At 39.5% G+C, this 26,546-nt stretch overlaps 1 protein-coding gene across 2 annotated transcripts; it reads right to left on the reverse strand.

Moving 5' to 3' along the window:
* Positions 1-2,704: 2,704 nt before the first annotated feature.
* BEND6 (BEN domain containing 6) lies at positions 2,705-26,385 on the reverse strand. 2 transcript variants are annotated; one of them, XM_017834829.1, is made up of 10 exons: positions 26,255-26,385; positions 23,925-24,051; positions 13,445-13,673; positions 13,198-13,343; positions 12,589-12,687; positions 12,025-12,202; positions 9,867-10,084; positions 8,360-8,552; positions 6,371-6,509; positions 2,705-3,932 (listed from the first exon to the last, which is right to left on the reverse strand). In XM_017834829.1, the coding sequence occupies exons 3-10, from the start codon at positions 13,638-13,640 to the stop codon at positions 3,674-3,676; spliced, it is 1,428 nt and encodes a 475-aa protein (XP_017690318.1). In that variant the 5' UTR covers positions 13,641-13,673; positions 23,925-24,051; positions 26,255-26,385; the 3' UTR covers positions 2,705-3,673. The 2 variants fall into 2 exon arrangements, with proteins under 2 accessions (XP_017690318.1, XP_017690319.1); XM_017834830.1 differs by lacking the exon at positions 12,589-12,687.
* Positions 26,386-26,546: the final 161 nt, after the last annotated feature.

Raw genomic sequence — 26,546 nt, forward strand, 5'->3', positions numbered from 1 at the left:
CAGGGTAGGTTTAGATTAGATATTAGGAAGAAATTCTTTACTTGAAGGTTGTGAGGCACTGGAACAGGTTCCCCAGAAAAATTGTGGATACCCCATCCCTGGAACTGTTCAAGGCTGGGTTGGATGGGGCTTTGAAAAGCTTGGTCTAGTGAAAGCTGTTCCTGCCCATGACAGGGGGGTTGGAACTAGATGATCTTCAAGGCCCCTTCCAACCCAAACCATTCTATGATTCTGTGATCTGAATTCAAACATATTTAAACATTCTTGTTTCTCTCTTTGCTCCCTAAAGTAAGTGAAACATTGATTGCCCTTTTAACCATTGATTTCCCTCTTGTATCAACATGGCATACTGCCACTTATTCTTGATCTAGGAAATTCAGGATTTTTTGACTACTATTTGTATACCCTAATAAGAGGAGACATGAACTTGACATGCATTAAACCCCCTGATTTATTCAACAGTATAGTTTTTCAGTAAGGTCTTTATCCCATTCTTCACAAATCTCAATATTCTTCCTGCCTTAGAAAGCAAGTGCTCTTCTGAGCACTTCATGATAAACAATGACCAAATTCTTTTCCATGTAACCTTCAAATTCAATCTAATATGCACTAATAGAAATAAATAGTTCAAAATATTACTTTTAGTATTGCTTACCTTTTCAGTAGTAACTCTACAGTAACAACTCTACAGTTATTAAATGCCATACAGTCATACAGCTGTTAGTTTCTTCTGCAGTAGCCATCAGCCTTCTCCAGTTGTGAGGACTGCAACTAACATGTCCTCTGTCACTCTTATAAGAAGAATTTTACACTTTGGGACACCACACATTTACCTATCACCAATAATTTTGATTTTAGTGCAAATTTTGGGAGAAGCAGCATTATGCTTGCTGTCAGAGCTTTCTGACAGAGACTGAAATGGTTAATGGCTTAAGCATTTTTGAGATCACCAAAAGACTTCTGTCCACTGTAACAAACTGCAAAGAAGCAGCTGCTCATCTACCAAAACCCATCCCTCTCTAAATATGCCTACTAATTTGGACTGCAAAGGGACCTTGAGATAAGGAGGTACCATTGACCAGCTATCGCAGGTGAAGGGAGAAGTATGTATCCACAAGTGTAAGAGGTTGTACTGCTAATATTTGAACACCAGGTGCTGTAAGAGACTGGTGCTGATGGCTCACACACTTGGATGGCTGCTTTGCTGGTGATGCACAGAGTGGCCTCCCAGGTGCAGAAGGGTATGCATACCTGCAGCTACAAACTGGACTCCAAGATAAGAGAAGAGGCTGATAAGAGGCAAATCCTGCAAGGTGGGATAGTCCTTCTTGTCATGCCAATGTCCTCCCTTACATGATGACTCAGCTGTAAAAACCCTCTGGGAAGCACAGAAGACATTCACATGTAGCCTGAGCTGTTCATCTCAGATGATGGACCATAGGGGGCTTGTCTGATTCAACTACACTGACATAAGTGACAGCTGAAACATCTTAGAAGGTGTCAAAGACTCGTGAAATGTCCCATGATCCAGTATTACATCATCCAGGGGAGGTACAGGGAGTGTTTCCATGTAGTCTCCACATAATATAAACCCCATGAAACCAGTTTTGTGGACTCTTTCCCCCCACCACTTGGCAGATACAGAGAAGACCAGAAGGAAAGGACCAAAGGGATGTTGTCAGAATCTATGGAGTGGTGATATCTTTTTTCTACTTAATCTGTTTCACTGTCACTCTCACTCCTCCATCCCCTCCTTTCCCCTATCTCTCTCTCCCTCCTTGAACCCTTCATTTACTGCTAAATAAAATCCATACTATTGACTTTGGCATGTGGTCTCACTTGCACCTTACTTCCGGCAGAGGAATCTCTCTAATAACTTTACTAATTGGATCCTAACACTCTCCCTTTCTGTTACTTCTGAATTTTCTAATCTATGATTATCTAAGCTTTAATTTTGTGTTCTAAGAGTTTGTCAGGGTCGTTTTGGAAAAGCAGTTGTATTTTCTTCTTTTCTGGTCATACTGCAAGGAATATGGCTCTTTTGTTAATTGGGTAGTTATGTAAAAGCTTTTTTTATCTTCTTTTATCCAGCGGGATAACATCAGTTCTATACTTTAGGAGAGCGGAAGGAACTGGCTCTTTGCAGCTTTCTCCCTTTTTACCCTTTGGTAAAACATTAAAATATCTCCTTTATGCTGTTCCTTTTGTCCAGAACACCCACGTCTCTCCCTGCCCATGCCTAGTAGTAGGCCCTTCACCCTACCATGAAAAGCCTTGTTTACTCCTTGTCGTGAGCTGCCAGCCCCACTGGTTTTTTTCCTTGGACAACTTACCAAGTCAGCAGAATAGGCAAGCACAAAATACAGCGTGATCTGCAGTGCTGCACCAGTGAGAGGGAGAGCAGCTGCTCTTGTTGGGCTCTGTGTACCTGCCCAAGTGCTTCAACACCTCCCAAACAGCTGCAGCTGTGCAATATCGGCTGTGGTAACTTTAAGGTTAGAGAACCCTTCTAAGGTTGGCCAACTCCTTCCCCAACTAAAACTGACAAGCTTTACACAAGCTGGCTTCAGAAGAGTTATTAAATTAAAAAAGAGAAAAAAAAAAAAAACAAGTGAGAGAAAAATCCCAACTTTTTAGAGTGTACAACAGAGGCCAATGTAAGACAAGGCCCAGAAAACAGTAAGGGCAGTAAAACAGAACTAAGACATAGTAATGTTTCATTTTATTTGATAGAAATTCACTTCAAAAATATGATTAACTATATACATTCTTATATATGCTGTACATAGTTACATATACAAAATGTACATAAGCATCGTTCTGTTACATTTTATAGATGGTAGTTAATAACATGAGCTACAACTAACATATTTCATACCTGCTTTCTTCCTGATCCTATCTACGAGAAATTGTTAGACATGAGAGAGAAAAAAGGATAGCAAATCACTTAATTTTTACCCCAGCCCCCACAAAAGCCTTCTCCCTGATCTGCAAGGGAACATGACTTCTTCCGTTGCCTTTTCAACTTTCAGAGGTTAAAAATCAGCTGCTTCTTTGCTGTGGACATCTTGAGAGTTGCAGTTTCATTGCCTTAAGAATATTTTCTTCTTTCCAATTTAATAGTGTCCTTAAATACCTATTTTATTTCTTCTTCTCTGCTCACATGGCCCTGGGCTTTCTAATCCTGTGCTGGCTATAGTGTTCATTTCACTAGGAAATCTTTCTATTCTCTTTTCATATCAGTATCTCTTTTTTGCATTAATATACAATAGCTTTCTCTGATCGTTTAAAGCAGTTTTCCCTCAGCTGTCAAGGTGAAAGGAAGGGGATTAAGACTCTTCATATAAATTCTTTTGGTATTACTTTAAATAATGCTTTTTTCTAACTAAGGGGAACTCTACTTGTATTCTTCAGAACAAGTTTATATTTTTAAATTACTGCATAACATGCATATATCTTATAATATCTTAAATTTAAAGATATTAATATGCCTTCATTTCTTTTCTAAACTGTGGGATTTTCATTTGTTTGAGAAAAAAGTTCTCAGGGTTCTATCTCGGTCCACTGTTGGACAGTACCAAATATCTAGTACCATTTAAGTATTATTTCTTTTTTATTTTATACTACTTCTTAATCTCTGTTGAGAATGTGAACTGGTATGAAATACCTTCAGTTATTCCTTGTCTGAGTTTCTGAGATCCTGTCCACAACTCTGGTTGGGAGAGGGCGCTGGTGAACTGCTTGAGAGTTGAGACTCCACCTTAGAATCAGTGGGCTTGAGACGCTCCTGCTGACCCTCTGGGGTGGGAGTCAGGCAGCTGTCACTTTGCTGAAGTTGTGCATTAGCAGCTGGTGAATCATCATCCTGCTGGTCTTGTGTACTGGGAGGAACAGCCGAAGAGATGATGCCCTGAGGAGCAGCTGTTGAACCGCTGTTGAGACAATTTATAACTAAGTTTGAGATATTAACACTAAATGTGCAGTTAGTACTGTTCTTAGTTTCTGAGCTGCAGAGTTTGTTTATTAGCTAGTTAAATAGTTTTCTTCATTGTCACACTCCCCTTTCCTTGTTTCACCTCACCCTTACGGATCTGAGATGGTGACTTGTCTGTCTCATTGGATTTGACTCCAAACTTCTTCTCTTGAATTGTAATTGTATTCTGGGGAAAGGGGGAGAAGGTGGGCAAGGAAGAATTAGCAGCAAGGGAGGAGATAAAGCTGTAGTATCACTAGTTTTAAAAGTTAGTAACTTGTGTGTATAAGTGGTTACTAAATATACTGAACAACAGAATTTTCTCGACCCCTCTCTGTACTTCATTGCTGGAGGGTGAACTGCAGGAGTAACAGTGAGATTATGAGCACTTTTAAATTCTCTTACTTTTCTTATAGAGAATATATGTGTCATCTGAGTTAAAGGAACCACTGCTATTATCTTGATTACTTACGCCGTGCTTAAATGTTTTTACAGTGAGGAAATTCTTAACAGCTGCAAAATGAATCCACTATAAATCCATTCTAATAAGCATCTGTTCAAGAGAGATTATGCAGGCAATATGTTAATTGTTTTCCATGGATGTTAGATGGGATTTTAAATAAGTACTGATCAATAATAGACATAAAGACATGTTTAAAATATCAAGTTTAAATTGGAAGATCTATAGGCAGTATTAAAAAACAGTCCAGAATTGTTATAGTATAGTCAAGATCTTCCTGTCAAGGCTTCGGGAATATTGTGTACATGAGAAGACTCAGAAATTAGCAAAATTTATGGATCCGTCTGATGAAGATAAAGATTTAAAATTTAAAATATTTAAGATTTAATACTTTCAAAGAAGATAAAGTCTGTGTTTCTGGGCTGTTATTTTTCCTGCCTGTGTCAAGGACAGGGAAAAATACTACAGTGAATCACTGCACACTGTATGTTACAAATACAGAGGACCTTTCTTTTATGAAGTCTTCTCATCTCTAGAATAAAAGCGTTAACATGATAAACTTTATTTTACCAGGCTGGTGCATCTGTTTATTGTTTCCAGATGGGAAACCTGTGTATATGGATTCTTCCAACAAATACTCTCTAAGTATTTCTCAAATAGTCATTCACAGACCACTAGTGGTCCATGGAGTACCACCAGGTGGCTTAGAGAGGAATTTTAGTAGTAAAGCACCTCTACTTTTCAAACAATGGTGTCATAACATAGTCAAATACCTTGGGGTGATTTTGTTTGTTGTTGGTGGTTTTGTGTTGTTTTTATTTTGTTATGAAGTGTCTTACAGTTGCAAATATGCAGGAGATGATTGAACCAGGAAAAAGAAAAATGTTACTGCAGTATAGAAAGTAAGGACAAATCTCTCTTCCCTGTCTTCCTATTTTAATCTATTCTCCTGTTCCTTGTTCACCTTTTATCCTGTTCCTGAGGAGAGGCTGAAAGAGCTGGGACTGTTTAGCCTCAAGCAGATTTTACCTATGTGCATTAATGTCTGACTGGGAGAGTGTAAAAAAGATGGAGCCTCTTCTCAGTGGTGCTCAGTGGCAGAACCAGAGGCAATGGGCACAAACAGAACACAGGAGGTCCCGTCTGAACATCAGGAAATGCTGCGAGGGTGACCAAGCACTGGCACAGGGTGCCCCGAGAGGTGGTGGAGTCTCCATCTTTGCCGATACTCAGCCAAACATGGCTCCGAGCAACCTGGTCTAGGTGACCCTGCTTTGAGTAGCAGGGTTGGACTAGCCAACCTACAGAGGTCCCTCATAGCCTCAACCATTCTGTCATATGTGCATCAGCTGACTTCACCAGCAATTTTAGATTAGTTTCATTCACAAGGTAAAAATGCCCGTAATAAGTAGAATGTTATTTAATAATTCCTCTGCCCCAATAATTTAGACTCTTCTGCCAGTAAATCATTGCTAATTTAGCTCTCCTGCGGTACTTTTATCAATATGTACAAAACAGGTGTGATTTTCCTTATCTTCACTTGTGGGTTAATTGGAGCAAAACAGGTGACACGAAAATGGAATTGACTGGTCTCTGGAGAGCCAAAGAATAATAAGAAAAGTAAGTAATGCCAAATCTAAAAACAGATATATTCAGCAAAGCAACTCTATATGTTTCCTTCTGTATTATTTTCCTGTAATTTAATAGTCTTGTACTGCTTTGTCGAGAATCAATAACTTTTTTGTGCTGTAATGTTAAGCTTCTGTGTTACACACTTTTTGTACAAGTTTATGGAAATATTTATCTACTTGGTAATGCATATACGAATATGCATTTTCATTGTGATTTTAAGAGTGTTTTTGGGTTTTGTAACTACGGAGTAATATATGGAATTACATCTTACAGGTTATTTTTTTGTTTTGTTTTTTAAAACTTACCAAAAGCTTTGTTTCTGAAAAGCACCTGAGTTAAGATCTTTGCTTAAAATTGGCTTCTTGGTGCAATTGTTTAGTTTTTGTCCCATCATTCGCCTAATTAAAGCATCATCTGTGTTTGGAAACAACTGTTTTGTGATTCCTGCAAAATAAAGAGATCATATGAATGAGGCCTCCAAATCAGGGAAACAAGAGATATGTGATCTAAAATCCATTTCTTTCACCTTTTAAATTTCCAGCTACTTCAGCTTCAGATTTAGTTACTTCCCTGTCTTTACAAACCGTTTCACAGATTTTACAGATGCCAGCTCTTGCTTTTCTCTGTGCCTTCCATATTGCTGTGCCTGCTTTTGGCAGACTCGAAAGGAACTCCAGGGCCACAAGGGCTTCCTGTAATGAGTGATTTGTGTTTGCTAATCCTCCCACCCTTTGTTCTGTTCTTGATCAGAGAGTCCTTTTCCTACCCTCATCAGTCCTCATGCCTCTGAATCTTACTATTTTTTTTTTCATTAATTTGCATTTGCAGATGATGTCTCTTTTTCTAAAAATTTCCCTTCTGTTTTGCCTGGCTAAATTTTCTGAATGCAATACTAACAGGACTCAACATGAGGAATATGATTCCTGCTCCTGTCTTCTCCATCTTCCCTCCCCTGGATTTCCCCACCCTTTATCATTTCATTTTATTTTGAAGTCCTACAGTTTCCATTTCTTTAAACAATCTTATCTGCTAACTCATTTTCTACAGTCCTAGAACTCCCAGCCTTCCTTCTAATGTTTCTTTTTCTCTTATATAATGTTGACACTTTTCAGTTTGAATTCCAGTGTTCTCTTCTACTTTAGCAGACTTCTTTGATTTCTCTTATAGGCTTTGTCACTGAATGCTCCGCAGCATGCTGTATTCCATGTCCTGATTATCTTCTCTGCTTCCCTTTTCAGTTTTGCCTAGATCCTTCCCCACAATCCACCTTTAGAAAAGTCACTGGTAGCATTTAGAATCATAAAATCATTTAGTTTAAAAAAGACTATTAAATTCATTGAGTCCAACCATTCTTCTCAACCAATGAAATCCTTTTCATTTTTCTCATGTAACATTCTGAAATTGTCTCATCTTACTTCCTCTAAATATATTTTCACTATCTTACACACTGTTTACTTTTATCTCTCTTGACTTTGTGTCTTTTTCTCTAGCTAGGTTCTTAAGGAAAAGAGGTTTTTGCAACTGATAACTTTTGAAACTGCTGTCCAACTTCAACAAAACTGGACCAGGGTATAGGAACTGGAGCTAAGCTGGAAAGGGAACTGAGAGAAGTGGGGAAATCCTAGGGAATGGCAATGGAGAAGGGATAACAGATTTAGGCTATGTTGTTCAAGTATTAAACTATAGGTGTGAATGCAATAAAAATCAGGCTTCATGTCCTCACAAAATACTGTTTTGTTAAAGATGCTACTTTCATCTGAAATTATTCTCTTTCCTATGCATCAAATAATTTCTGCCTTAAACCTCAGCATAGAACAAATTTTATTTGCTTCTCTGATCACTATTCTTGTCTTCTGTACTTATTGTCTCCTTTTGCCTCTAGCGCTATTTAAAATGTCAGAATTCATAACATTCACTAACTTCAGAACACAGCAGACATAATTTTAAATTTGATCCAAGTGTGTCCTCTTTTTGCCTTCCCTTATCCGTTATCACCATGCTCCAGATTTGATTGTCATAGATTAACCTTTCAAAGGCTAAAAAATTCACGATATCACTGTGCCTGAGCAGGTACATAAATAAAACCTGCAAAACTCACACAGTAGAAATACTACGACTTAGCATTTCACTGACAGTATTTGTAACAGATGGTTTAAAAAATTATGTAGCTGAAGAAGGAAATACAAAACAGTCCATCACCTGAGTAGACCAGCTGTTAAGCATTACAGCCCCTCCCTCAGAGAAAGCCCCCTGTCAAGCCAGTGCCACATTGAGTAATGTTAAGAAGTCATCACCTATGATTTCCTGAACTTCATTCTGATTCATAGCTGGTTTTGCCGCTTTATCCCTTGAAGAGGAGGACTTTGCACCTGTCAGGCTGTGTGTAGCCATGTATTCATGTGTATAAAGTGCTTGCATCAAGTCATTTATAAATTTTTGAGGTTTGCTTTTGTTACAAAGTGCGATCTGCCACTTTTCGATCTTGAACTGGAAAACAAAATTGGTCATAAGCATAACTATTGCAGTTTACTAGAAATATTATATAGTATTATTGCTGAAATAGCTTTTTAATTTTCTATTTTTAAACCACAATTTCAGAAGTAATCTCTGCAAACCATGTGCTTGAGATTAACACTAAACTTGCATACCACTCAGCATTTGGAACTACAGATACACCTTAGCTTTTTTTCAGAAGCATTGTGGCGCAGACTAAGGACCCCATCCACCCTAGAAAACCCTTCACCAAGCAATCCTTATTATTCACTAGTGGAGAGAGGACATGTTCAGACATATCAAAATCCTTCCGCTTGCACTCCATGCAGGCTGGCTGTGGTCCAGTTCTGGCATGTTTTCTGTACAGCCTCAGTAGCATGGCACTATGCCCAAGCTAATATTCCTGCCTCTGAGCACACATGCCCTAAGAACTGTGACATCTGGTACTGAGCTTTGAGAGTGCCTTCTACACACAGCAGTGGTAAAGCCTAAGAATTTGAACTCTCCTAATCAGCAATTTTGAGCTACCTCTTTTAAGTAAGGCAGGTTGCTTAGAAAATTAGGTCTTTTTATTTCTTTGAAAATGTTAGGTCAAATTTTGTATATTACAATAAGCAGTCAAAACATCATACCTTGATAATTCTAAATAGACTTCTTTTGGATTTAGCTCCCCATGACAACACACGAGAATGATCTGAACGGATTAACATGACCCAGTGCATAAGAATGTTTATGTAAATTGTGCATGCAGAAGCTGAAAGTATTCTTTTGGCTGCGTCTTGATTTTTTTTTCATGTATAGCTGTTGTGCCTCAGATTTCTCAATCATGTTCTGTTATAATTACAGAGAATAGGAGAACTTCATTACTCAGTTTCTCCATATACTTGTATTTTTCTACCTAACTGCAGAAACAATACCAGCCTCCATTTACAAATTAACAATTTAAACAGACCGTTGGTATTTTTCTTAGATTCTATCTCTGAAGTGCTACCATTCCCCTTTGGCATCCAAACCATTAGACTGGAAGTTATCCCTAGTATTTTCTTCATGCATTCCACATTCTGCCCTTAGACACAGATGTGCAAGGTCACTGAAATTAAAGCAAGTTTCAGAGTGTACAGGATGAAACCTAGTGCTTTGTATGGAAAGAGCCTTCTGCTCAGAAGGAGCTCATTAGTCACGTCATCAACAGAATGATGACAAAATGATTTTTCCTGATGCTATTTTTTATATTTGTTATACTATAACAGTGAAGTTTGTACTGTATAAAGCTTTAATTTTTGTGCCTGAAATTGCCTTTTAACTGACCTGTTTTTCGGTCTGTTGCTCCTCATCTTCCACATTCAAAGTTACTGGTGAGCTGGAGTTACTATGCATAGCTGCATAGGAATCTGCTAATGGATTGTGAGATGCCTTCCAAACAGCATGTGAGTGCAGACTGGACGTAGATGATGTCACTCCTCCTTTGAGCAGTGCTTCAGCCATCCCTACCAGTTCCTCAAAATGAGTGACTGCCTGTGGCAAGACTGAAATCAGACAGAAAGTCAGGGGTAAAATAGTAATTGAACCTTTCAGACTCTAATTGCATAAGCATGTATATTTTTGCAATTTGATTCCTGTCATAATGCAAAAGTAGTCAGCAAAGGCTTTTCAACATACTGTTTTCCTTCTCCCAAATGCTTTCCCATCATTCTGCTGTCCCCATCCATGAAGATCAGGCCTTAGTTTCTAGGATAGATAATTTCTGTGCAAGGCTAAGGGGAACTATTAGTTTATGCTCATCATGGCACTAAGCAGACTATTTCTCTTTTTACTATCTCAAAATCTCTACAAGTCTGTAAAGCTATTGAATATGGGCTAAGTAATATCTGATGCTTTTTTCTTCAAAGAAGTTACATAGACTGCATAGACTTCTCCATTTTTTTAATCTATAAAGAATATGTTTTAAATAACCTTTTCTCCAAGTAATATTTATTTTTAAATATAAACTTTCATTAAGTCCATTAAGAAAAATCAATTCGGAACAAAAAGGATCCGAGGGATGATGGATCAGCAAGATACAGAATCACTAAATTACAGAAAATTGTAGCAATCTGAAAACTCAGAAGGGTATCTGCAGAAAAGGAACTGCTAGGATTATGTAGCAGGCCGTGGACAACAGGAGCTAAGGGAAATTCCATCATCTAAGGACCAGACAAGACCCAATGATATTCAACCATGTGCATTGTCCTATCTCCAGCAAAAGGATATGGAAAGACTTTGTGATGATGCTATCAGTCCATGCAGAAGCCCCTTTGTTTTCTCCCCTCTCTTGTAATCCTTGTTTTGGGAAATGATAACCATCCTCCCCCAGGTGTAATCCTGGTTACTGGAAATACTAATACTCTTCCCCCCACATGTAATCCTGGATATGGGAAATGCTAATCAATTGGGTAGTCCCCTAGTTGGCATAACCTGACCTCCTCATTAGCATATTCTGCCCTCGAGACCCTTAAATAGTGTTTTGTGTGTTCAACAAAGATTCCAGTTTCTACCCCAAAATTGAGATCGTTTTAGTTTTTGGACCTTTACAGCAAATATTGTAAAAGACTACTAAAAGTGCTTAAGATGCAAGAAAAATGGACTTAAATGTGTGAGAAAAGTTGTCAGATACTAAGAAAATGCTTACAAATAATATTTAAAAAGGTGGAGATGAATGATTCAAACCAAGATGAATAACATAATGGAGTCAGGTGGGCAATGAAACTGATAAGCAGTTGCAAAATCATATGACAATAAAAAAATTAGATACTAGGCTGTCTAGGGATGGTGTGGTGTAGCTGGCAAGGGGAGGAGCAAATCCTCTTTAAACCTTAATCAGTCACTCATGTTTTGAAATTTTGGATTTTGTCTTGGCTGCGCCAGAGTAAGGGACAGGAACAAGTGAGAGGGGCTTCAGAAATTATCACTAAGTGATCATTTATATGGATTATTATGGATATTATTATGGATTCATTTATAGAAGAACAAAATGGTTCACCTCTGGGAAAGGATTAAATTTGGTGCACCTGGAACTAACTCAGATTATCAATAATGAGGAATTACAAAAGTAATTAGAAATTAAATCATTCCAGAATAAACAAAATTCCAGCAGATCAAGAAAAACTGCTAATAAATAAGGTTAGTTGGACTGGTCAGTGAAGCGTTTGAGCTTAGCCGATGGTTATACGCAGCTTTTGGAAAGGTTCTCTTGAGAACAACTGACAGGATTTAGACAGATTTTTCCATTTCTAACTCTATGATTACATGGCCTCCGTGTAAGATAGTAAGTGCTGCTGGAATTAAATGTTGCCATGTATCAAAGACTTTGATGCTAATGGCAGGCCTTGATCATGTCAGGTGTTTGAGCATCCATAATTTCCAGCCAAATGGCCTCTTATAAATCAAATTACAGGCTTTCCTTTCATCAAAATACTCCTGATTTTACCTTGAAGCATCACCAGGGACTGTCTTAGGCGGCAGTTTTCTCTCATAGTGTCTGTCAGCTTCCTCTTGAGACTTTTAATTTTGGCACACAGTTCTACCTTGGACAGTTGAAATAAAGGCTCTTCATCATCACTGCTGCTTTCACTATACAGAAAGTTGCTTTCTGAATATGGTTCTCTCTGAAAAAGAAAACGAAACAGCCATGCTATCTAGAGCCACTACAACAGAAAATTAAAGCATTGAAACTAACATTAGAATATCTGACTAAATCAAAGCATTCTCTTGTATAAACAGATTGTATAAACAGACTGAGTGCATTTTAATAAAAGCTGTTACTGAACATAGCTATTACTATTCCTATTACGATTAAAAATGAAAGATCAGTGTAATATGTATGTTACTGTTACGCACCTTTGTCTCTGTTCTCCATTCATCAGTTTTCCAAGGTAGCGTCTTTTAGACTTCACTAAACTTCCCTGAAACAAAACTCTTATGCCCCTCTCAACAAATACATTTCAATTTGCTTTTGCTTAAAACATTAAAATTGCTGAAGATGGATGTTTACCTGTTTGTTAATTAAAGATGTTTCAAGTTGACTCAGGATGTTGGCAGGAGCAGATGCCTGCAATGATTTCTTTCTTTTTATATGTTTCCTCATCTTCCCCTGTAAACAAGTGCATAACAGTGCCTTTGCATTCCTATAGAGCCTTTCAATACAGTATCTCATAGTATAACATAAACTTTTATTCACTGTGCACTTGACATTCTTAGTATTTCTAAAAAATATGTATGTAACTTTTTGTTAAGTTTTATGTTTTTCTTCCCTACATTTTGTCACTGTGGATCTTGGCAAAATGCAGAGCTCAGAAGACCTGGTCTCTTCCCTTTTTTACACACTGGTCAGATTTCTGTCTTACGGGAGAAAATGTAATGGAGTTACAGAGCATCCAAGTCTTGAATAACACTCTTTTTAAATAGCAAAGGACAAAATCTATTGGCCTAACTAATTACTCTGACAGGTTATTGTGCTGAGGTACCATGTGAAGACTACCTGTATTCCTCCTACCTTTACCATACATGTTTTGTGTGTTATATTGTGGAGAATCAATAGTTACAGTCTATTTCATTCCTTTACGGGCCTACCAATATCACACACAAAAAGACAGAAACTCACCTGTTCTTTATCCAGATCACTGTCCTCACTTTCTGAGAATATCATTTCTATCCTCTTCCTCTTGCCTTTTCCAAGGACTTGTATTTTTGTAATTTCATCTGCTCGCAGTATCTTTTGCATCATTTCCACCAGCTCCTGGGGATCATCTGAAGTGATGGGAAAAAAAAAAGGCCAAAGGCCAACAATCAAGTAGTAATACCTTACAACTAGATTTTGTATCAGATAAATGCTCTGGAACTGCACTCACCACTCATATACACAACTTTCACCAGGTGCTTTTCTGTCTTCCTTTCTCCCACAGGCCAGTTTACTAGCACATGCTCATTTGGCTTCAGAAGTCTTTCTAATTCATTGTCATCACTGGGAAGGTCCTGTATCCATGAAGTCTCTCCAATTTGCAGTGAATTATCATTTACAAAATCAAACAGTGTGAATTTTTTCATTGTTAAGTGGTTTTCTTGTCACACAGACACCTCCTGCAGGATAACATAGGAAAAATAGCAGTTGCTGTGTCACGCCACAGGAATATTACAAAAGCCCCAACCAACCCTCATTTTCCTGGATATTGGTAATTACCTTGTATGAAAATATCTGGGCTAAGAAAATGAAAACTAGCCAAACAAAGAGTTCTATCTCCCTTGAAAGATGGGAGATGGTCAATACTTGTACATCTGCTCAATATCTGTACATCAGACAGTTGCCTCCAAAATTATGCACAGAAAACAGCTTTCACTTGCAGAGCCCTGGCTTCCATATTACTACTATGCTTAATCTATCTCTGACTGTGATCTCTATTACTACTGCATTTGCCCCAACAGAATTTTTCCATCCAGCCTCTGACTAAAAGATATAGGTGTGATAAAAACTTTCCCTAGAATGAAGGAAAGTACTAGCTATACATATTATTAAGAGGGATGTCAGACTTCCAGGGCTGTATTAATCATGGACAGAAAACCAACCCAGAACTACCCAGAACAACTGACTGGGTGAGGTATGACACATCCTGGCAGTGGAAAACTTGACATACAAAAGAAATGACAGGCTGAGGACTGGAAGAGCTATACTGCTTCATGAAAAATAATAGCAACAAGGAGAACCCAACCCCAAATATACAGCTAAATGATTTGTTTCATAAAACAATACTTTTAAAGCAAAGGAACATTTCTGGGCTTTTTAAAGCACTGAAGTTCTACACCAGGAGACAGAAAAAGTAATAATTTGTGCTTTATTTTCCTAATTAAGCTGATATGCCTTTCATGAAAGTGTGAAATGTAACATACATTATGACACTCTACTGGAAATGTAACTAGTTCATCTAAGTGTTGCCATTATACTCAGAGAAGATATTTTCTACTTTAAAATTATTAAATCAGATAAAACAAATAAAAATAGAAAATCTGATTTTGTCAAACCTCGATCTTTCCAGCAAACATATGGTCAATTTATAGAGGTGAAGTACTTTTACAGAGTGGAAAACTCATGAATTCCCAGATGTGACAGTGTGATTTGTGATCTACTTGGCCTCAATCAGTCAAAAGCAAATTTAGTGCCTCATGCAGAGGCTGTCAAAAAGGTAACTCAGAGCTAGAAAGGAAGAATTACATGGGGCTGTTATGTCAAAGTGAGAATGTCTAGCTGCAGTGCTCTACAAAGCAATGTCAATTCGTTTGCAGAAGCCCAGTTATTCCCCAGGTTTGTGCTACGCCTCAACAGAGCTGGCTTTCCACACACCAGTGGACTGAATTTGCAAAAGACAGCTGCAGTCTTGTCAACATGTTTACTGATACAAGAAGCAAGCGTAAGAAATCACCATTAAAAAGAGTATTAAATCATGCTTTTATGCAGAATGTGTTGAGTGTGATAGCAGAGGGATTGTTAAGATTGTTCCACTGAAGAAAGGAATTGCTATTAATTTTCTTTAAAGTGTTAGACAGACCAGGAAACATCCATCCCATGTAAATTCTGGAGAGAAAGTAGCCTGAATATCTCTGCCTAGCATGAATCACCGGAGGCCTCATTCTACTACTGATCCATGCCCTGTGGATCCTCATACCACAGACAGGGATCATCCAAATGAATAAACATATAGACAAAACAAAACCCAATGGAACAAAAAGTTTCAGCACTGATCTCACTAGGGACAGGTGAGGTCCGAAATGAAACTGCATGTTTTAACAACAAAATATCGGATTTAAACCACCTGGTGTACGTAATCACACTGGGCATCAGTATTCTTCCTTCTTTTTCAAAATGCTTTTGTGTGTATACCTCAGTCAGCTTAACATTTCTCATCTGGCTCAGAGATGTCACTTTCTGCCTCTGATCAACCCAGCACAGCAATCCCCACTCCCTAGTTCTTCAGTTCTCAAATAAAGCACTTTGAGCTTTCCCTCCTTGGCCTTGGCAGTTGCGAGTTACTTCATCACCCTCCTAAAAGCCCACATAAAAGCAACAGAATTGCAGCAAAGCCGGAGCTGCCAGCGTGCTAAGACTAACAACTGATTGACCGACTTCTATTTTTTTTTAATGTTTCCCTGCAGTCCTCTAACAGTCTGTCTGTTGTCTCTCGTTTTGTATCGAGACAAATATTCTTTGAGCCATGGGACGTTCTTCTGTTCTAAACTCGTACAGGGTTAGCAAGTCAGCCCAGATGCACTGAATACACAGGCTGTTCACAGCATGGAGGGCACATGTTGATTCCCCAAGGCACTGGGGCTATTGACGTACACACTGTGCCAACACTGTGCACCTCAGTAGCAAGTCCAACAGCTTTTGGAAGGTATCAGACTTGTGTACATTGTTAAACAGCCTAATGGAGTCAATGGACATGTGGACTTCTGAATGCTCAAAGCCCATGACAGCAGCCTGGTAGACGCTGTGAAGCACATAGACAACAAAATTTCCTACACAGTCTTTACACCAGGCAAACACCTGGATCCGTGAAAATCCATCCTGCCACTCCAAGCTAAGGACAATTTTTACTATGGTCGTGGCAGGACTTGGAGCTCAGCAATTTGTCTACATCATCTATACAGCTCTTCTGAGCTGCCAAGATTCTTGCCTGTGGTGGGAGGGTGTAGTAGTAAACAACTAAACTGATTTCACTAAGGACCTTAACAGCTGCCATGCTAAAATGTAAGTTACACAGTATGCTGAGAGAAATAAGGAATGGATTTCACAAATAGTCATGGAGGAGGGATGGCATCAATCCACTCCTTGAGCTCCCAGTAGGAGTCTGAAAGCCTCCTGTCAACTTTGTGAAGCTTGTGCTCAATCCTGTTGTTCCTGCTGTTTATTAAGGGACCAAGGCAGGAAAGCAGTTGTGGGGCAGCAGCAGTGACTGGCCAGCTCCCCTTTCCTCTGCTGCAGCTCTTCTGGGCACCAGCCCAACTGCTTGTGTTATGGGTAAAATGATGAAATTATTACATTGCCAAATAAGAGGAACAGAGAGCGGTAGTTGATTGTTAGTATTTTTCTGTTACAGAGCAATGGCTTCAGCTCCTGCAACAGACATTAATCAAACTATGTCTTTTCACAGAATTTATTGTGACAATCCATGGGCTCTGGGGATAACACCTAACTGTCTGCTGGCATCATCTCTAGCCAGTGATTAAAGGGAATGGAAAGGTAGAACAAAATGTCACTAATAAGGGAAAGGAAAACACTTCACTTTCCAGAAGTCCCACAGTGTTTTCTCACCCTGTTCTCCCACTGGAGTCCATATGAACCTTGGGTGAGTCAGGACTGCTGGAAATGCATCTCTCCTCTAAAGGGTTTTATTTGCCAAAACAGATCAAAGACAAAATATACTATATTAACATCACCAAAAAAAATAAAAAATCTTGGAGACTGGCATTAACCTTACCAGATTTCTACTGCCTTAAAAGTGAGAGGTTGTCTAACCACATTTGGCTCAGTCAATGCAGAAAGGGAGGTGATTCATCTCACCCTAAGACGTGTCTAAAAGACAGCAGATGACTTACTGTCTGGGAGAGCCTCTTTCTCTCCACTGACTATTCAGTGACTATGGGGTTAGGTATGTCTCCTTACAAAGCTGGGCTGGTCCAACCTATACTATATTAGCTTTTTCTGGTTTTGAATAGGTTTTAGAAAGTAGTATAGAATCCAGTAGACCTTCTGCTGTATCTGGTTCTCTGTTTTAAATCTCTATAACACAGTTCTGCAAGTCATCAAGTAAGATTTCTGACACTGAATGCTTTGTTCAGTGCTTCATTTGGAGGATACAAAATCATTCATGAGCATTACCCCATGTGCAGCTACTAACCACAGAGAAAATTATATGACCTTTGAAAGTCACTTCTGTTTTGCAAGTTACTCAGTTCTGCTATATTCTCTATTTGAAAACACTAGTTACTTATTTGAGAAGTACTGAAATGTAAATCTATGATTTTTCACTGTTCTAGGTCATTTGTAGAAGGGGAAAAAGAAAGAAGGAGCCATCTAATTTTAAAGTTTTGAAGAGGAAACATTAATTGGACTCTTAATTTTTACAAATATGTTAATACCTCACATCCTGCACAAATGCTATAAATTTGCATACATAATATTTTTATTAAGCAACCCAAAAAGCCAGAACAACAACAACAACCCACTAAAATCCACAAGGTCGTTTAAAGACATATCTCACCCTTTGACTGACATACTCTGTTCCATTCAGCCAGAGAGCTGGCAGATGGCATGCTGAGGTCATTATTTCTCCTTCCTTTCAGTAAACACAGAGCAAAATACTACATGTTCACAACATGAGATTGTATACCCACTCGATGGGTCTGATTCTGATGGCTTAAAACAGGGCTTTGCCACTGGTTTCAGCAAGTCAAGGAACCGTACCACAGCCATGCAACACAGATGTATAATTGTAGTACATTGTCAGACTTGCTGCAGAGTTGCTTTAAGTCAGTAAGAACTGATGAGGCTGGTTTGAGGAAAACACGAGATGTGCCCCTGCTTAGTTTGCACCTGGCTCTAGCAAGACATAAGGACTGAATGATGCCTGGGGTGGAGGTCTCACACCCAGTGTTGTCTCAGTGAAGCACAGGAGAGCACCCACATCTCTGCACCAGCCTTTAGCCTTCTCTCCACTGAGCATAACCAGTCTTGTTATAAACATGGTCCTTTAAGGAGATAAGGATGCACTCAAAGACTCTCTGGCGAAGATCAGACAGCCTTTACTGCCACCTTAGTGGATGGAGGAGAACCGTATGTGTATGATAACCATCAAAACCCCATCTACAACATAAAAGAAGAGGGGGCTGAGGGCAAAAAAAGAAAAAGAGAGAGAGGGGGAAACACCTCTGCTTGCTTGGGATTGGTTGATGGATTGTGTCCCTCCTCCTTCCCTGAAGGGATGCCTCTGGGTGAGCTTTGTGCCTCCAGCTAGTGTTGCAGCAGACCTGTGAATATTTTTTTATTTATATCTATATCTATATATCTATATCACTAATAGATCTCTGTTACTATATCTTCTGTAGCAACATACATTAACATTCTGTGGTTAGTACATTTATCACTGGCAATCCTGAACCTGCCTTCCTAATGCTTCAATAAACCATACCATTGGTGAATCTGGATTGTGAAAGTTCTTACTGAACTCAGCCAGATTTATAGTATCAAATCAATAAATTGCAGTATGTGCAAATCTATGATCATGGAAATTTATATTGAACATGATAGTGCTGATAGTGCTGAATGTTGTAGGTTCTAATCTTATTCCTATGAAATCAGTGTAAGATTTACTAATTAATTCAGTGGAATTAGGCACTGTCAGAAGAATGCAAAAGCGTTGTTACTGCTCAAGAGATTTACAGTGCAATATCTTAGTCATTTTAGGGGAAAATATGATTCAAAAGCACAAATCTGCTGCTCTCAGCTGAGAAATACAGATTTTCCAGAATCATCAGTATCACTGTGTTCCAAATTCAGCTGGGAATCTGGGGGAGCATCTATCAGGACTAAAAGTGCACAGAAATGATCCCACTTGTCTTTCAGTGGAAGGATAAAACTATGATTTATTCCTGATATCCAACAGGTCAATTCCTGACTGTAGATCACTATCCTGGTTCGACTAGCTATGAAATAATCTGAGATACTTTTCTGAAAAGTAAAAGTATGGTAAAGCAACATCTCTGACCTTATTTATGCAGATCATCTCCTTGACTTCAAAGCCTCAGCAGCATTCACAACTCAAAGGATTATACAGAGAATTTGGCACAAATCTTGTACCACATTCCAAAATGCATTGAGTGACCCAAGGAATTCATGAGGACGTTATTATTTTTCACAGTAGTGCCCTCCATGCTGTGAGTTTTAGCACCCTAGAAGTTCTATAAAATAACATTAATATCTAAATATGCCAAAGCCTTTTGTAGTACTGTGGCTTAAGTTGAAAGCCTGAAGAAGTTTAGCTCTGATTTTTGCATCAAACCATTAGGAAAGGATGAGTAATGAATTTCAAGCAGGTATATTTAGTATATCTGGAAGTCCTAAACTTCTGTTCTAATGAATAATTTATTCAACTAACAGTGAAACATGGCACTCATTTTAATAAATTTCAAGATAGCAACCTAGCATCATTATTGGGCTTTCAGTACAGGATTCAGTTCTAGACTGAGATGCTTACATTTGCACCAGGTATCTAAGTTATCACTATAACCACTGGAGATCTAGGGGATCAACTTGACTTCCTAAACATGTGTCTAGCATCAGTGTCATTCTGCTTGGCCTTTACCTGCCACTCCAGAAGTGCAAATTTCCCCAGGGTATTCCATCACAGCGGTCACCCTTTTGGAGATGTCTCAGCCTTCAGCAACTCCAACAGTTGTAAAGGTCAAGTCTCTATTGAACACAATTAAAGCTCCCTGGAGAGCAATTCAGCATATTTCAAATGCTGTAGGGTTCAATTCAGTTGCCTAAAAATAAATGCATGGTGCAATCTTAGATACTATAAATTATTATGCCTGGCCTCCAGCTGTCTCTTCTGATAGGCACAGACTTCACAGAGGGCTTAGACCCTCCTCCAGGCTTATGAGGGTGGTTACTAACTCCACGCATCTGAAATAGCACCAAACACATAAATTCAGGGAAACAAATTGTTCTCTGGGCCCTGATGATGAAATTGAGCTTAAATAGGAGCCTAGATACCTCACATGCCTATAACCACACACATTTATTTATCTGTATTTTAATCCCACACTTAGTGAAAGATTCACATAAAGGTAACAAGATGCCAAATAACAAGATGCAGGAAGTTATCTTAATTCTATATCACAGGTTAGTATCTTTATTAAATAGCTATTTCACAGCTGACAGATGGAAAGCTAATACTCGCTTCAATTTGTTTGTTCACAAATGCCATGCACTACGAAATGTATTAATATACAGACCAACAAAAAAAATCACTTTATTTATTGAATTGGATGAGATACCTAAGGTACAAGAGTTTGAATAATCACATGAAAGCTCCTTCCATGCAGATTAATTTATCTAAACAGTTAGAAGCAGTAAGTAGCCTGGAAGGAGAAACAAGTCAGCATGGCTTTGTAAAGTCAAACACTTGGCTGTACTCATTATAACCTGGCTTGGGTAATCCAACACAACACTTCCAAGTGATAAAGACCAGTGACGCACTCACTTATTTTGTCTAAAGATGTTTATGGGAAGGCAAGTTTCACCACAAGCAAATCTGTGCTGATGTGCAAAACTGTGCTTGCTCTGTATAGGAGCCCAAGGAGTCAAATAACCTTTTCCTAAAAGGCTGAAAAAATATTAGGCATACTTTCCATATGCAACTAATGTACTTTCAAATCGGATTTGTTCAAACAAACCCACTGATAAGCTGATATGAGAGTATATAAGAGGATGTATCTTACTCTTTTTATAAGATGGCAGAAGCTATATATTTCATGCTGCCCCAAAGTACCACTATTTGTGGCATTCTCCCTTGAAAACCACAGAAGTGAAATAGCAGCTAGAAAATTCCAGGCTTGATTTTTGATCAGTATTTAATAACCTAGCAGAATCTTATCATCTCTACTTATATGTCTTTATTGGCTGTCATGGGTGAGTGATGATAGACAAGAAGTCATGCCTAGTTAATACTCAAAGTGCCTGCTCTTTTACTCCAAAGCTCTTCCTCAATTGCTCTGTTTTTGCAGCGTTTTGGTAGGTAGGAGGGGAAAAAAAATCTGCATTACTATTAAAGGTCATGAGCTAGAAAAAGAAACATCTATGTTGTCCTTTTTCTTCAGGGAATATTACTTCAACTAAGAGTAATTCTGCATGCATTTAGGAGAATTGACAGTGAGGCATCTTCCCTGCAAGGACAAAAACCTCAAAACTTATTAGAGGTAATTTTTCCCTTCCTATAAAATCAAATGTCTTTTTACTGTATGTAGTTCAACCTAACTTTATAAAGTAATATGAGTGGAATGACCAATGTTGTATATCAGTCTGAAGCAATCCTTAAACAACTTCTAATTATATACACAAAAACACTAATGAAGTTCAATTCCCTCTGGGATGTAAGGCCACATTCAGATTGACAACTGCTACATTCAACACTGCCAAAAATGAATACAGAGCAAATTTTAACCAAGGACAAAGGGGCACACTGCTGCTGCAATAATAAAAAAAAAAAAGCGCCATAGGAGCTTTAGCAGTATATTTCCATCTAGACTCAAGATCAGCCTCTCTGTCTACAAAGTCAATTCATGCCCACAGAATTCCTGCCAGCATTTTTCTAGCAACACTCTAAGCCATGAGTGTACAACTGCATGGGTCATTCTCCATTTGATTTACATTCAGTCTAATAAACAGAGGGAATTAAAATATGCAAGTTGTGTGAGTTGATGAACTCACAAAATAAGGACAACTACCTCTACGTATATAAAGCTGGCAAGAATTTGGTTTTACATGGTCACCTAAGACACCTGCAGATGGCAAAATGTTCCAGTCATGGAGGGGTCTAGTCTGTAGCACTGGAGTCACATTTTGGTCTTGGGTAAATCACACAACCATTCTAGTTCACCTTCTCTTTTTAAAGGATCTGAAATAATAATACACATTTGCCTAACTTCAAGGGTATTGTGAGAATTAACTAATGCTAGTGTGCCCTCCAAACATGCAAAGGACTGTATGGAGCAAATGATTTAACAAGTTTTGCAGAACAAAGATTTGCAATAACCTTGCCGAATTTAGAACATACCATTTCACATAACAGATTTTTTTGAAATGGGATGTCTGTATCAAGCTGGAAAATGTTATTCTTTCAGCTGAAGAAAATATTATATAAGATTTAATCATCTACCAGAAACTTTCATAACATCTTCTCATATGGTATGTTTAAGCTGCTAGGAAGCACACTGAGGGCAACATGTAATCCGTGAGTAGAATATCAAGTGGGATAGTCAATTATTTTATTGAATGAAGTTGGTAATACTCAGACACTATTATCTTTTCTATATTTACTTTGTTTGCTTCTTTAGTTTTTACTGTATTTTCTTTGGTTCCCATTTGATTAGAAAAAAACCAAATATTTTGTTAAGAAGTATTAGATGATTAGAAAACCCTTGTAGCCAGGTAAGTAGTCATTTAAGCAGAATATTTTACTTAATTATAATTAAATACTACAAACACAGTCCTTAAAGCATAACTACAAACCAGTGAAAGGAGATGATCTTACCCTTTCACTTACTCAGCAACTCTTCTGAAATCATCTCATGTATCATCTCCTATTCTTATGTCCACATCACCAGATCCATCATGTGACCTTTTTCCTTCAGCTCACTGATACAGGGAGTCTTACAGTTACAAAATGAGGTCTGAGACTGAGGTTTGTAGGAGCAGAGTGGTGCCTTCGCAGAGTTGCGGAGTGCCCTTGAATCCCGCAGCTCACATTGAGGGAGGTCAGCAGATCTCTGCAGACATGGTTTCTCACCTAAATTATCAAGGAATATGCACTGGCCCAGAGACTGTACTGCAAGTTTGCACGCAGGGCAAGGGTAAGGGAAGAACATATCTCTGCCTTCAGCCTTGCTGGGCAAGACTGCTAAGTCAGAACAGGTTATCATGAAAGACTGGCTGAAAGAATATTTGAGGTCAACACTGCCTTGTCTCCCTGCAGGAGGGCCGTTGCTGCTACAGCACATTCCCTGCTCAACTCTTACATCGAACTGCAGAAATATGACATAATTTTCATGCTGTTTCCCTTCCTCACACAACTTGGGAAAATAGGTAAACTCCATCCAAAAGTAACTGCAACCACAGAAGCATCCTCCTGATCCTTTCCACTTGCAAATGTTTGTTGGTCACCTCTTTTCTGTGGATTCTCTGAAGCAGAACTTTCCTTTTTCATCCCTCTGCTAAATACTTATCACCACCTCCTCCCTCAGCATTGCTCAAGTAAAAGGCTGCTTCCCAGACTCCTGCCAAAAACGTCAGCTATGCCAGTGACTTTGTCAATGCTCTGTTTGCCTGTGATCCCCATCAAAACAAGCATCTGCAGGACACTAAGTCCCACCTGCTAACATCTCTGCAAAAGTGCAGCTACATTATGTGTACTCTGAAATGGTAGCAGGACTCCTTACTTATTGCAGGATCAATAACTGCCTTCTTAGATTATAAAACACTTAATTCCAGTTCTCAACAACTTCTGACTTCCCCTGCCATTCCACACACTGTTATCACAGTTAGTCTCAAGACTTTGTTACCTTCTTTTACTTCCTCTTCTCTGCAATGGCTTCACCTCCAGGATTCTCCTTCTGAGGTCAAATCTCAGCTGAGAGGTTTTGTTTTAACCTCCTCTCTTCATTTCTTTTCTCTTCTCTGTTTGTCCTCCTTAAGATTCAGGAAAAGTTTAGGAAAAACATTCCGTAAAGAAGCTTAAATTAAAAGTGCTATACATAAAAAACTTCCTTTAATTTCTCTTTATTACTATCTGGGGTAAAAAATTCTACTCACATATAGTTTGCTTATTTTTAATGCGAAATAACTTCAGCAAGTTAAACTTTATTCACCATGGAAGTAACATTTTAACCATGCTACCAAACCCTGCAGTATTTAACACACGCAGAGCAGTAATGAATATAAAGAAAGCCATAGCAGCAGTTTGGTATACATATGAGACAGTTGACTCAGAAGCCTGTAGCAGCAGCTCTCTGAAAAATCATGCATGTCAGCATTTCTTCTACTAAACTGTACTCTCTTTTGCATTCGAAAAAATAAATTAAGCAGTTGTCATGAAATTTATTATATCCTTTTGGAAAAACAGTATCCTCGAGACACCAGTGAGCTCTAAGTCTTAGAAGGGAAAAGCTATAAACCTTAAACTAAGGAGCTAACGCTAGAGATTCATCTGTCAGATGATGCACTGTTTCATGAGAACAATGTGAAAAGAACCATTCCCTCTCAGTTCTCTGCAATTTAACATGCAGCCACTGCCATGCTACATTTGCTCCATCATCCCGTTCTGAAACACTAAAACAGTGCAGACACTGAAGGTCGAAAAGTTTCCTCCTGCAATATCCTGCAGCAGGGCACTGCAGCAGGGCAGTGCCATGCCAGCAGAATCACACAGATTTGCTTCATGTTTTAGTGAGGTAACATGAACTGTTTGAACAATCTCCAGGTAATCTGCATTAAAACCATTCTACTGCAGTGTACTGCGGTATTAGGAAAGATTTCAATATCGCACCATGTGATGCAACACAACCTTACAGCACTTGGCAGTTCCTAGGCAGTGATGGAAAGCTTTGAATCGATGGCTGCAATGTAGCAACTTTCCATTTTACAAAGTAATATGACAGACTATTTTGGCTCACTATGTTAGTGTATAGCATGAAATGATACAAAATTCCTGGAATAAAATATTACAGACCTAAAAGCCAATTTTTTTTTTCTTTCTTTACTTGCCCTCCCTAATTCGGTATCATGAGGCTCTTTCAATGATAATGGACTTCCTTAACCTTAAGGGTACAGTGCACTGGTACAATGTTGTTAACTCAGTGATAAATTAGTTTTGCTAATCTATAGATTATTTTTCCTGTTCTTATTTAAGCTACCACAGATATGTCTCTCTGTCCTTCCAGGTTGCATATTTTGTAATTTAATTTAAATTTGCACATATGTTCTTCATATATAGTTTCATGGTAGTCATATAAAGCTGTAACATTTTAATGTTACTTCAATATTTACACAGATATTTTAATTAGTTCTATAAAGTTTTGGAAATGTTCCTCAGATTTACGTAGTGACATCAAAGATGCATGAAAAGCACAAGAATTTTGCCTTGAATGAACCTTTTTCACAAGGGACACAGGCAAATGCCATATTGCAAAACGGTACCTGGATATATTTTCAGCAAATGATTTTTTTTATGCGCGTTTAACAGTGTTGAGAGAGTCTTTGAAAGTCTGGAGTATCACAGTAACAGCTACAGAGGTAGCAACGTAGGTGAACTCCTGTTATCATCTGCATTAGCAACCTGCACATGCCAGGATTTCGATGCTACCTGCGATGCCTTAGCTCCGGCCCGGCGGTACGCGAAGGGCACGGGCTGCAGCGCGTTGCAATTTCCTGCAATGAGAGGATCCCTGCAGGTGCTGCTCTGTCCAGCCTCTGCGCCAGACAACTTCCCCGCGGCTTTCATGTAGGACACGGCTGGGAGAGTGTGCAAAGCACACACGGCGCGGGGGGCGAGGACAGCGCGGGCACCGCCGGTGACAGCCCTCTGCGGGGCCGCGTCCCGGAGCGCTGCCCGGGGCCTCCCTTACACAGCTGTCGCCTAAATCCCAGCATCGGGGACACGGGGCAGCACCGCACGAGAGCCCTGGTCACCTTGTCAGGGTGGACCTCATTAACGCTTCCCAGTCCCTTCCCCCACTACAGCTTTGCCACGAAACCCGCTGCGATCGGCACCTCGGGTCCAGGGTCCACCACAGAGCCCCTTCCCCCGCCAGCGCCCACAGACCTGGGCGGGCACTCGCTGCCGCCTCGCGCCCCTCAGCCAAGGCCCCTCTTTCCCCCGGGGGTCCCCCCGTACCTCGCACCAGCCATTTTCCGCCTCCCGCTGCCGCAGCTCCAGCGGTGATGTCACCGGCCGTCCCGGCCGAGTCCCCGCCGCTCGGCGATCCTTCCTCCCTCCCGGCACCGGCGGCACCTTCCTCCTCCTCCTCCTCCTCCCGCCGCCCCGCCCCGCCGTGCCGTGCCGTGCCCGCCCGGCTGCCATGCGGCGCCCGGCCCGGCCCCGCCCCGCCCGCCGATGCCCGCGGGCGCTCCGGCTCTGCCCGCCGCGCTCCCCGCTCCCGGCAGCCGTGCGGGCGCCGAGGGGAAGC

Source organism: Lepidothrix coronata, unplaced genomic scaffold (assembly GCF_001604755.1).
Source record: "Lepidothrix coronata isolate B3197 unplaced genomic scaffold, Lepidothrix_coronata-1.0 Scaffold241, whole genome shotgun sequence".
In the NCBI taxonomy this organism is placed as follows: Eukaryota; Metazoa; Chordata; class Aves; order Passeriformes; family Pipridae; genus Lepidothrix; species Lepidothrix coronata.